This window comes from Syngnathoides biaculeatus, chromosome 4, assembly GCF_019802595.1.
Source record: "Syngnathoides biaculeatus isolate LvHL_M chromosome 4, ASM1980259v1, whole genome shotgun sequence".
NCBI classification, from domain to species: Eukaryota; Metazoa; Chordata; class Actinopteri; order Syngnathiformes; family Syngnathidae; genus Syngnathoides; species Syngnathoides biaculeatus.
The window spans coordinates 2,469,186-2,482,228 of NC_084643.1; the positions used below are offsets into that span (position 1 = coordinate 2,469,186).

General features: G+C 45.0%; 1 protein-coding gene across 2 annotated transcripts; it reads left to right on the top strand.

Moving 5' to 3' along the window:
* The first annotated feature begins 2,229 nt into the window (after positions 1-2,229).
* Positions 2,230-12,165, top strand: slc7a4 (solute carrier family 7 member 4). Of its 2 annotated transcripts, none has more exons than XM_061817948.1 (5): positions 2,230-2,368; positions 4,562-5,619; positions 6,188-6,894; positions 8,577-8,685; positions 10,629-12,165. In XM_061817948.1, exons 2-5 carry the CDS (start codon positions 4,638-4,640, stop codon positions 10,835-10,837), a joined length of 2,007 nt encoding a protein of 668 aa, XP_061673932.1. In that variant the 5' UTR covers positions 2,230-2,368; positions 4,562-4,637; the 3' UTR covers positions 10,838-12,165. The 2 variants fall into 2 exon arrangements, with proteins under 2 accessions (XP_061673932.1, XP_061673933.1); XM_061817949.1 differs by lacking the exon at positions 2,230-2,368 and having other exon boundaries at positions 4,665-4,801; positions 4,873-5,619.
* The last annotated feature ends 878 nt before the right edge of the window (positions 12,166-13,043 follow it).

Here is a 13,043-nt window from a genome sequence, read left to right on the forward strand (position 1 = left end):
TTTTAGTGGTCTTTTTGTGAATATTGGCTCGATTGTAAGCGTCTTACGGCCTTTTCATCATGGTATTTCATTGTGTGGCTTATGGTGTATGCTCGTGGGAAAGTACAGAGAAGGTTAGAAGGAGCTACATTGTGTCTTTGTAGACCTAGAGGAAACCATATGACAGAGTACCAAGAGAGGAACTGTGGTACTGCGTGCGCAAGTCTGGTGTGGGGGAGAAATATGTTAGAATAGTACAGGACATGTGTGAGGGCAGCAGAACGGCGGTGAAGTGTGCCATTGGTGTGTCAGAAGAATTTAAGGTGGAGGTGAGTGCATCAGGGATCCGCTCCGAGCCCCTTCCTGTTTGCCGTAGTAATGGACAGACTGACAGATGAGGTGAGACTGGAATCCCCTTGGACTATGATGTTCGCAGATGATATTGTGATAAGCAGGGAGAGGAGGGAGCAGGCAGAGGAACAGTTAGAAAGACGGAGGCACGCACTGGAAAGGAGAGGAATGAAGATTAGCCGAAGTAAAACAGAATATATGCGCGTGAATGAGAGGGGCGATGGGGGAAGAGTGACGTTCCAGGGAGAAGAGATGGCGAGGGTGGACGACTTCAAATGCTTGGGGTCAACAATCCAGAGCAATGGTGAGTGCGGTAAGGAAGTGAAGAAATGTGTCCAAGCGATTAATCTTTGCTTTCCAGGTTTTTGCGGTGGATAACATGAACCTCGTGGCTGTCAATAGCTTTGAGCTGCACTTTTGCTAACTCTTGGGAGCTGGCTATCCCGATTGTTTTTTTTCGAGCGTGAGCGCCGGCCCCTAGCGGAGTAGCTTTTCGCGCAAACTCGTGAGTTGCTAGCGAAAAGTATACGGTCTCTGATTATCTCATCGCTGTTTGTGTAGTTACAGTCTTTAAGGAATATGACTCAGAGTTACCTTGCTCCTTCTCGTGAAACTCATATCAAGCAAATATGGGGTTTGCTTTCGGAGTGAGGTAATCAGAGAATTTTTCGTGATAAGTTTTTAGCAACTTATCTTCGTCTCCGGTCAGTGTCCACGTATCCCGTCCTTTTTCGCCGATCCACACCAGGAGGAAACTGCACTTTTCCTCTTCACCTCCGTTTTTAACCAGTCCTGTGAACATCAGTTCGGATCTGGTAAATTGGGTGAGTTGGAACACCGAACGCCTTCTCGTCATCTTCAATCGTTTTTTTTTTTTTTCTTTCCCGTGAGTCCGAAGTTATGCTTCCGTCACTCTGACACCATGTTACGATATTGCTGTCGCGTTATTGAATAACCTAGACGTGAGTCCAACTGTACTTTTTAACGTGGGTGATATTTTAATTTCACTTCCCAACCTCTCTAGCTCACTATCTCATCATCCTGTCTTGTCACACCCCGCTGACGTTGACACAATGCTCTCGGTTTCAGATGTGGTTTCTTTCTTGATTTATGCCTCACGCCAGCGCAAGCGCCTCAATCAATTGTGGTTACAGTGTTCGTTTGTCAAAGGACTTTCAAGATGAAAGCTCAAACGATAGCTAAAACGTAACAGTAAACATTCACGCTTCCTAGCCATGTCTTGCCGTCCAAAAGAAACAAACACGTGATCGTGTGACGGCTGGGGTTATTTAAGGTCAGAACCAAACAGCCAGCCAATCCAGCGACGCTTTCTTAGTATGTGACGTCACGTGACTAAGAAAGCGTAAATGCGATTGGCTGGGTGTTCTGATCTGAAGTCACTCTGCCTGGTGGCACAGACGGTGAATTTCAGACAACGAATTGCAGCCAGTTGAACTGTTAACATTGAAAAGTTACACTGAAATACAACTATTGCAAATGTGATCACTTTACATGTCAAATTCAAATCCTGGTGGCACTTATTTACTTCTATACAAACTTGTAAGTATCAGATCCAGGTGAAAAGACCAGGAAAACCTCGAGTTTCTTTTTGACGGTCTAGCCCCGATGCTTTCAGCTACAAATTAGGCCTCATTGTTTCAATTTGGGTGGAAATGTCTGCACAGTCAACAAGACGTTCACGTGTTGTTTTTTTTCATGCTTGGCTTTTCAAAATGTTGATTCCTGCTCTTGTCAACTGGAACTGACATGAAGTCATTTGTATTTGTTTAGTTCGTCTTGATAAACAAGCTGCAGGTGAGTTGAGTATCCATGGCGCCGTGTGGCGGCGTCTCTGGGAGGTGACTGGCCCTTTAAGGCGTGCCCAGGCTTTTGGTCTCAGCCGCAGCCGCCGCGGTCGTCGTCGTCGTCTTCGTCGCCGCCGCTCACTCATCTTGCTTCCACCGCTTCCCAGCATCACCGAGCGGCCAAGCTCCCGCACAATCTGACACCTGCCGGCGCACATGGAAAATCCGGAGCGGTAAATAGATAGTATTATTATTATTATCATCCTCCGATCATTCCTACCTTTGTGCTTCTATGGAAATCATTTCAAAAATAAGGAAGAAATTGCTGTTGTTAGGCCGTGTATCCAACACGGGGCACAGCTCATTTCCATCTCGGAGTAAGCTTATCCTCTTTTGCTTTAGTCTCCATCTTGTTATTAATTATTCATTTTTCATCAAAGCGATATTTTCGTTGCGCTCAGCGGACATTCTTGTTTATGTGCGCTTTAATCGTGTACATCAGTGATCTTAGTGATGATGGATGTCCCGTTTGCGTACGTCGGAAAGTGAACGTTATGTAATTTGTCTGTGTCGCCGGATGCGTTATAGGAAAAGCAGGAGTCGGATACATTTGCACCACCTCTCTCCAACCGGACGAGTAAATGTTTACATTTATTTTTTTTGGGGGGGAGGGGGGGGATATGCTCAAAATAAATGTGATATTTTTTATGGTATATTCTATTATTTATGACCTGACCTGGTACGTGACAACATCCTCGCCTTCAGACGCTTGGGCCACACTTGCGTTTGCGTTTATGATTAATGCTTTTGGTTTGCACAACGTTTCAGCCTCTAATTTAACTTATGGGCGTCTCAGCGGCTTTCTCTCGCGGATTCATGAAGCAGAAAAGGAAATACTGGAGCCAAATATTTGTTCAGGATGAGCTAAATGAGCCCCGGTGGTGTACTGTGTGGTGGATATACAATGAAATTACTGTATGTTTTTTTCGCTCTCTTTTGTCTGCATGAATTTTATTCAGAGACTGGTTAAAAAAAAAAAAAAACGAGACTAATAAGCCTACAATATGGATTTTTATTCATTTATTTGTGAGTGTTACACTATTCAAATTTCTGTGTGTGTAATTGTGGAGACCAATATATATATATATCCATCCATCCATTTTCTTTGCCGCTTATCCTCACAAAGGTCGCGGGAGTACTGGAGCCTATCCCAGCTGTCAACGGGCAGGAAGTAGGGTACACCATGAACTGGTTGCCAGCCAATCGCTGGGCACATGGAGACAGACAACAGTCACACTCACAATCACATCTAGGGGCAATTTAGAGTGTCCAATTAATGTTGCAGGTTTTTGGGAAGTGGGAGGAAACCGGAGCGCTTGGAGAAAACCCACGCAGGCACGGGGACAACATTCAAACTGCTTTAACAGCTAATTCACCGTGCCGCCTGGTTTAGATCGTATTTGGTTTATCCATCTGGAAGAGTTTTTCCACTTCAAAAATCAGCTGGTAAAGCATTGGCCTCACAGTTCTGAGGACCAGGGTTCGATCCCGGCCCCGCCTGTGCGGAGTTTGCATGTTGTCCCCGTGCCTGCGTGGGTTTTCTCCAAGCGCTCCGGTTTCCTCCCAAAAACCTGCAACATTAATTGGACACTCTAAATTGGCCCTAGGTGTGATTGTGAGTTCGGCTCTTCTGTCTCCACGTGGCCTGCGATTGGCTGGCAACCAGTTCACGGTGTACCCTACTTCCTGCCCGTTGATAGCTGGGATAGGCTCCAGCGCTCCGCGTGACCCCTGTGAGGATAAGCGGCAAAGACGATGGATGGATGGATGGATCTAAGCCAAGACAGGCAGAAACAAGACAAGTAGATTGACTTGTACGATACAGGTCCATTTTCTCCCCAAAACCCAAGTCCTCTTATCCTTACATAGAGTAGTTATGGCTGCAAAGATTTAAGACTATATTCTTCTTTTTTTTTTTAAACACGTTAACCAGCAAAGAGCCGTAACATGTTCAAATTAGAGGCTGACTACAAATTATGTAGTGTGGAGTTTTGCTGAGACTTGTGAATGTCATTGAACACTCTCCATTTTGAAGGAGAGCATGTTTTTCTTCTTCTGTATGAAATAAATCCAATAAAAGTAATTTAATCAGATTACTGTGCTTATGACTGAAAAGCTTTGTTTGGCGCGCCATCAATTAAAGAGAAGCATGTAAATTTGTAGATCTGCAGTGCCCGGTCTTCCTTGCGCCACAGACCGGGCGAGTCACTTTTAAGTATTTGAATAGTGCACGGGAATGCGGCCCTCAGGCAGCACCAATTCTACGACCAACCAGTCCTGACGATTGAAGTAAAGTGCAATGAAACTCTAATAGAGCACAACTGCAGTCAACAAAGCTTTGATTGGACTTGTTCTATGTCTTTCAGGTGAGCTTCTCGTAACAATAATGGATCGACTGTGACTCCTTTCTCGAGTTTCCCGTTTCCCTCGAACATTCTAACTATGGCTACTTGTCAGCAAGGCTGCACGCCAGCCGTCCGCCTTTGTCAGAGGCTGAACCGACTCAAGACGCTCGACGACGACATGATGGCCACGTCGCTGAAACGCTGCCTCTCCACCCTGGACCTGACTCTCTTGGGTGTTGGCGGCATGGTGGGCTCTGGCCTGTATGTCCTGACGGGCACAGTTGCCAAAGACATAGTTGGGCCTGCTGTCATTCTGTCCTTCCTTTTCGCAGGTTTTGCCTCTCTGTTAGCTGCTTTTTGCTACGCAGAGTTTGGGGCACGCATTCCCAAAACAGGATCGGCATACATGTTTACCTATGTCTCTGTGGGAGAGGTCTGGGCCTTTTTGATAGGTTGGAATGTTATTCTGGAGAATATGATTGGTGGTGCTGCTGTGGCACGGGCATGGAGTGGCTATTTGGACTCTATTTTTAACCACGCCATCCAGAACTTCACTGAAACCCACATAATGCGGTGGGACATTCCCTTCCTTGCCCATTATCCTGACCTACTGGCAGCGGGGATTCTAGTAGTTGCCTCACTTTTTATTTCCTTTGGAGTTCAAGTGTCCTCCTACCTTAATCATATCTTTTCCACCATCAGTATGTGTGTTGTCGTTTTTATCCTGATCTTCGGTTTTGTGCTGGCGGAACCGGCGAATTGGAGCCAGAAGGAAGGAGGGTTTGCACCTTTTGGATGGTCCGGAATCTTGGCAGGCTCCGCCACATGCTTCTACGCATTTGTAGGTTTTGATGTGATTGCCTCCTCAAGTGAAGAGGCCAAGAATCCACAAAAGGCTGTTCCCATTGCCACAGCAATATCCCTTGGACTGGCAGCGACAGCCTACATCCTGGTGTCCACAGTGCTTACATTGATGGTTCCCTGGCATACACTGGACCCCAATTCCGCACTGGCAGATGCTTTTTTCCGTCGAGGTTACAGTTGGGCTGGAGTTATTGTGGCAATCGGTTCCATCTGTGGTGAGTGTAAATCTCAAGTATGCACCAGTGAACAGAGATAATGACTACATACAATTTGACAATACAGTAGAACCTCTCAGGGTTTGAATCTAAAATAATTTTTTACCGATTAGCACATCTGCCTCACAGTTCTGAGGACCGGGAATCAAATCCCGGCCCCACCAGTGTGGAGTTTACATGATCTACCCGTGCCTGCATGTTTTTTTTTTTTTTCTGGTACTTCGGTTTCCTCCTTGCATTGACTGGAGACTTCAAATTGCCCCTCGGTGTGATTGTGAGTCTGACTGTTGTCTGTCTCCATGTGCCCTGTGATTGGCTGGCAACCTGTTCAGGGTGTACCCCGGCTCTGGCCCAAAAATAGCTGGGATAGCCTCCAGCACGCCCGCTACCTGCGTGGGGATAGGTGAAATGCAAGCTGAATGAATGAATGCTCACTGAGATGAAGTCTGACAAAAGTGGAGAGTCCCAAAAGTGATGATCAAACTTGCAAATCCTACAACTATCAAGATGCTCTAACTTTGAAAGTTCTGTTGTATAATTTCTCATTGTTCCCTCTTTCTCCCTTTAGCCATGAACACAGTGCTGCTCTGTAATCTCATCTCCCTCCCTCGGATCGTGTACGCCATGGCAGAGGACGGTTTGTTCTTCAAGATCTTTGCACGAGTCAACCCTATAACCAAAGTCCCCATCAATGCTATTCTAGTATTTGGAGTCCTTATGGCCACCATGGCTCTTGTGTTTGATCTGGAGGCTTTGGTTCAGTTCTTATCTATTGGAACCCTGTTAGCCTACACCCTCGTAGCAGCCAGCGTTATCGTCCTTCGCTTCCAGCCAGAGAAAAAACGGTCCAAAGGAACTTCATCAACGTCTCCCAATCCAAATGCAGAGCCTTCCCCCGCCCCCTCAGAATGTCAAAACATATCCGAGGACAGCGAGGAACTGAAACAGTACGAGTCCTTCTCTGACAAGCTCCAGTTGGTGGAGCGGCAGAAGCAAAGTGAGCACGGAGGCGTGGGACTGCTAAAGGCCCGCTGGGAACCATACCTGGGCCGGCTACTGGGGAACTGCGAGCCTGGGGAGATAGTAGCAGTCTGTGTGCTGGGTCTGATAGTGAGCTCCGTTTTCTTTTGTGGCTTAGTCGTATTTGGCACCACACCACTGCAGCTTCCAAGATGGAGCCACATCACCCTGCTGGCGATTTCTAGCCTCATTTATGTTGTCTGCATGGCATTCATATGGGTTCACGAGCCACAGACTAACACCAAAACATTCCAGGTAAGCGCTTAGACAAGGCCACGTTATACCTTTGCATGCATTTTGCCAAATATACAGGATGTCTCAAAAGTCACTATACACTTGGCTTTTTTCAGTATCATTTTAGGTAACATTCGAACACATGTGGAGCCTTCAGCATTTGACAGCTTCTGCTTTGCAGTCTTGGTTGGAATTTCATTGCCTTGCTCATGGCTTAGCAGTCGACAGACCAGTGTTGTGAAATCGCCCCTGGTATTTTTCTGTTGAGAGTATTTACCTACAGTTTGAGAAACTTTACATCACACAATTTATGCTAGCCATGGCAAGTTTCTCGTGACAGGATCTTGTCATGACCAGAACACGGGGTTGGACCCAAATGCACCACTCACGAGACACAGAGGCGGTTCAGGAAACGTCTTTATTCAGTTCAGTGTCGAGAATCAAACAAGCAGTCTTGGTCGTAATATCATTGCCTTGCGCATGGCTTAGCAGTTGACAGAAAAGTGTTGTAAAAATCGCCTCTGGTATTTTTCTGTTGAGAGTATTTACCAACAGTTTAAAAAAAATTAGCATCACACTGATCTAACCTTTGGCACAATTTATGCTAGCCATGGCAAGTTTCTTGTAACAGGATCTTGTCACGAACAGAACACGGGGTTGGACCCAAATGCACAAACTCGGGAGTCGCAGAGGCGGTTCGGGAAACGTCTTTATTCGGTTCAGTGTCGAGAATCAAACGAGCAGTCCACGGAAGCAGCAGTAACAAAGTTGGCAGGCACGAAAGGCAGGTAAGTAGGCAGGCAGGGGTCAGTTCACGGGAGAGCGGGAACAGAATCAGGAGAATGCGGCAATGAGGCACGAGGCAACGATCTGGCAAAAGACAGACCATACGTGGGGTTCTATTTGTATTTGGCGTGATTATGTGAGACGAGGCGCAGGTGTGCGGCTCGGCTGATTGCTGCCGGTGCGTGCCGCGTCGAGGACCGCCACAGTCAGGATAGGGAAAGGCAGAGCCATGAGAGATCTGTTCTTGAGAAAACACCCAGCAGAAGGCCTGCCATAAAAAATGTCGACTTCCATGAGCAGGCGCTTGAGCAGAGCTAAGGAAAGTCGATCCGGACGGCTTCACTGGGCTAACCGTTGTCGGGGATGTCTCGCCAGTTGGCAATTTTGCAATGCTGCTCCAAGGAGAATTTGCGAGTCATGGGCAAGGGAACCATATGCTCACAAAAACCGCAAAGCCGAGACTGTCAAATGCTGATCGCCTCACATCCATCCAACCAAGACAAACAAAAGGGAAGAAGGAGGAAGTGTGTACAGTTTCGACTTGGGAAAATCCTGCATTTCAAATGCACACCGTATGGATAAATTCTCATACCTCTTCAAAACAAGGAGAATTATGGAGTTGAGCTCGTATTTGCAACTTCCATTCTTATTGGATGACTTTGCTGAAAATTTTTGTGTCGGTGGGATTTTTTTGAGGTCAGAACGCACTGACGTTGTACAAAAGGGCCATGCTCACAGTCTTTGTTCTCATTGAACTCAAAGGATGAAAAGAACGGGTCAAAGGACAGAGGTTCTTCAATATCAAACATCCAATGACTTCACTTTATAGAAATTTATTATTTATTTATTACTGTCATGGTAACAAGATAAAAATTAAAATCGTGTTTTTTTTTGTTTGTTTGTTTTTTTTTTTGTAGGTACCTCTAGTTCCACTTACTCCAGGCATTAGTATTCTCTTTAATGTATTCCTCATGATGAAGCTCAGTCCTCTAACGTGGATAAGGTTCACTGTCTGGATTGCCGTAGGTAAGAGGTGTCCTATGTTTTTCTTTCACTACTCTTCAGACCAGATTTCTATCTAGCCGAGATTCCAAATGTCGTTAAATACTGTAATGTGATCAAATATTCTGCTGTCTAGTCTCTGACATTCTCTGTGTGCCAAAGAGGAGAGAAACTTTTTTAGCCCATCAACTAAGTGTTCCCATTACATGCGCTAATGTTCACAATGTATAACAGATATTTAAACTTTCAAGAAATGTCCAAAATACAGTGAAGAAAATAATAATATTTGAACACCCTGCTATATTGCAAGTTCTCCCACTTAGAAATCATGGAGGGGTCTGAAATTTTCATCGTAGGTGCATGTCCACTGTGAGAGAGATAATCCAAAAAGAAAAATCCAGAAATCACAATGTATGATTTTTTTTTTTAATAACTTATTTGTGTGATACAGGTGCAAATAAGTATTTGAACACCTGTCTATCAGTTAGAATTCTGACCCTCAAAGACCTGTTAGTCCCCCTTTAAATGTCCACCTCCGCTTCATGCATTATCCTGAATCAGATGCACCGGTGTGAGGTCATTAGCTGCATAAAGACACCTGTCCACCCCATACAATCACTAAGACTCAAACTTGGAACATGCCCGAGACCAAAGAGCTGTCCAAAGACACCAGAGAAAAAATTGTACAACTCCACATGACCGGAAAGGGCTAGAGAGAAATTGCCAAGGAGCTTGGTGAAAAAAGGTCCACTTTTGGACCAATCCTTAGAAAATGGAAGTAGCTAAACATGACGGTCAATCTCAATCGGATTGGAGCCCCGTGCCAGATATCACCTCATGGGGTCTCAATGATCCTTTATAAGGTGAGGAATCAGCCCAGGACCACACAACAGGACTTGGTCAAAATGACCTGAAAAGAGCTGGGACCACCGTTTCCAAGGTGACTGTTGGTAATGCACTAAGACGTCATGGTTTGAAATCCTGCTTGGCACGGAAGGTTTCCCTGCTTAAACCAGCACATGCCAAGGCCCGTCTTAAGTTTGCCAATGACCATTTGGATGCTACAGAGGAGTCATGGGAGAAGGTTTTGTGGTCTGATGAGACCAAAATTGAACTTTTTGGTCATAATTCCACCAACCGTGTTGGAGGAAGACGAATGATGAGTTCCATCCCAAGAACACCATCCCTACTGTGAAGCATGGTGGTGGTAGCATCAAGCTTTGGGGCTGCTTTTCTGTACATGGGACAGGACGACTGCACTGTATTAAGGAGAGGATGACCGCGGCCATGTATTGTGAGATTTTGGGGAACAATCTCTTTCCCTCAGTCAGAGCATTGAAGATGGGTCATGGCTGGGTCTTTTAACATGACAATGACCCGAAGCACACAGCGAGGAAATCCAAGGAGTGGCTCCATAAGAAGCAGATCAAGATTCTGCCTCATGCCTCGTTCCCGCACTATCGTGATTGTATTCCTGATCTCCCGTATTCCGACCCCTGCCTGCCCACTGACCTGCTTCCTACGCCTGACGACCTTGTTACTGCTGCTCCCGTTGACGGCCTGCCCTATCCCCGACACTGGACTGAACAAAAACATTTCCCAAACAGCTTCTACGTCTCCCGAGTCGTGCATTTGGGTCTAATCCCGTGTTCTGGTCGTGACAAAAACCCCTGCAAGCGCCACACGGGAAGAGGGAACCGTAAGCGAAACATGCTAATCGCTACCCTACCGTGCTTCCACCCTAACGCATAAATACAAATAAGCAATGCCAAAGTTTCTAACTCCTCAGAAAGTACGATTGACACTATTAAAACCCAGATCACCTTGGAAACGATTTTATTTTTCCTGCCCATGTTTGTGCAATCCCGCCGGCATCATTTTTACTCCATCAAAACACGACTTTGTATGTTTGTCCACCTCTTCCTCTGATTTTAAAATGACGCTTTTCACGCTGTGCCCCCTTGCAGGTCTCTTAGTGTATTTTGGCTATGGGATTTGGCACAGTAAAGAGGGCCTGAGGGAGCTGCAGCCCAAAGACATGGCTGCCCGCTATGTGGTGCTGCCCAGCGGCAGCCTGGTGGAAACAATGGAGTCCGTCCAGCCCGAACATGCGGACGCCACTGCGTCGCACGTGAACCCGGCCATGACGACTGAGGAGTTTGCCGGGAGAAGATGATGTGTGACCCAATCTGATGATGACACCTGCCTGGTATCTGCCGTCTTCTAACCTCATCGCAATCTTTTTTTTTTTTTTTTACACTGCTGACTAGCCTGTTGCTTTCTGTACTCATCGTGTAAGCACACCAAAGGACAAGATGCACATCCTCTGTCTTGTTGTAACGCATATTTGTATATCTTGTCATACTCAAATGCAAAGTTGGGGCCTTTCAGACTCAAATGCGTCTCGCTAAATACCCCCCTCCCCCCCAAAAAATAAAAATAAAAAAATAATGAGGTTGTGGGTAATAGTGTATGATGCATTTTCTTAGCTCAAGGTTTCATAATATTTTTTTTTTATGGACCTTTAACATTTACAACAAACCAAAAATTTCAAGACACCAATTTAAGCATAATCAGCAGTGATGTTTTATTTTTATATACAGATAATTGCAGATTGTTCTCATATTCCTAACCGTCATTGCCCTGAATTTCTTCCACAAAACTATTATTTTATACAATTTATTTAGTCAAGTTTGGGTTTTGGGGTTCCTGGCAGTCATTTTTTTTTTGGGTCGGCCTCTCCTGTTCTCTTAAATCGTAATTATTTTTTTTTCATCATGCATGGTTAGGTAGCAGTCTTTTCTCTTGTCACTAAAATAGTTCTATACATCCAAGCACAGTCATATTCAAGAAGAATTTTCTCGAGGGGCGTTGAAATTAAGCACAAATTATTTTTAACCCGTGACTCTAGTGAGGAAAAAGGATGGTTATCATTAAAATGTTTAATATCTGTGAAGCCTCTTTGATCTCAGATTTGGACACGTCACAAGTGTGCAGTCTAACGTCTGCAACGGATAAAAACGTACATTCCCACAGTCTGCACTTGCGTATACTGGCATCCATCTAAAGTTCATGTTTGTTTTCACGTCACGTCTGCTTATAAAACCAAATGGCCTTAAACGCATGAATCAAAGACGACGGATTTATGTCGTGGTTAAGATGTATATAATTGTTCTATTCTGCAATAGATTAGATACCACATCTTGCGCATTGTAATTTATTTTTTTACAATGTGTCAAACCAAATAAAAACCTGGAACAGAATGTAAATGGTATTGCATTGCTAGAAAAAGATGTTGAGCCCCTGAGAATTTGTATACTATAACTTTGCACACTATTTATAAAAAGATCCCTGGTTATTTGGGGCACGGGGGGGTTGCACAGATATGATTTTCCTACCTGCCGATTTATGTTTTTCCTGCATATTAGTCTCAATTTCTTTGTTCTGTCTTTATGAAAGTGCTGTGTTATATACTGTATGGAAAATAAATGGTTTCAAGCACTATTTAGGAAAAGCTACATTCTTGAATAATACAGCGTACCATTTAAGACATTATAAACGTCTCTTTAGCTCTTTAAACCCATGACAGGGTACCCAGTAAGGAATTATAGTACTCGATACAAAGGTCTGGAGTGGCAGAGAAGTACCGTATGGTCAAATAGTGCAGGATATGAATGAGGCCAGCAAAACGGTGCAGAGGTGTGCTGTGGGTGTACAGTACAGAAGATGGAGTGCATCAGGGATCATATCTGAAACCCTACCTGTTTGCGGCGGCAAGAGATAGGGTGACAGATGAGGTTAGACCGGAATCACCTTGGACCGTGATCTTCGCAGATGGCATTGTGATCTGCAGTGAAAGCAGAGGGCAAGTGGAGAAACATCTACAAAGGTGGAGGCGTGTCGTCGAGAGAAGAGAATTGAAGGTGAGCTGCAGTAAAACAGATTGGCATTCATGTGGGGTGAACCTTCAGACCAAGGATGACTGTGGTCAGGAAGTGAAGAAGACCAGCAAGAAGGTTGATGGATTAAAGGAAGACAGGGCACTTGGTGTGAACGAGTTTTTCTGAATAAAACAGAATACATTACACAGAGGGAATAAGAAGAGTATTTTTAGCTATACATATTTACCCGCTTCCACTTATGTCTCAGGTGTCTACGTAGTAACATTTTGAGACTTATGTCCAAATGACTTCATTATATTGACTTAATCACAGACATGTGGCATCAAGTGAAAGAGCTTAAGATCTAGCATCACACGGCTGATGACACGTAGAGGGCTGTGCCAACGTCAGGGATTAACTTAAAGGTCAGGAGCTGTCCGTTCAGCAATCAGAACAATACATCAGTTGTCCACTCGGGCTGTGACCACAGCGTGTCCCCGC

Excerpts from the sequence above, each read along its gene's own strand:
- slc7a4 (XM_061817948.1), top strand. The coding sequence starts at position 4,638 with ATGGCTACTTGTCAGCAAGGCTGCACGCCAGCCGTCCGCCTTTGTCAG. Across the intron at positions 5,620-6,187 it reads GGCAATCGGTTCCATCTGTG|CCATGAACACAGTGCTGCTC; the intron begins GTGAGTGTAAAT and ends TTCTCCCTTTAG. Across the intron at positions 8,686-10,628 it reads CACTGTCTGGATTGCCGTAG|GTCTCTTAGTGTATTTTGGC; the intron begins GTAAGAGGTGTC and ends GCCCCCTTGCAG.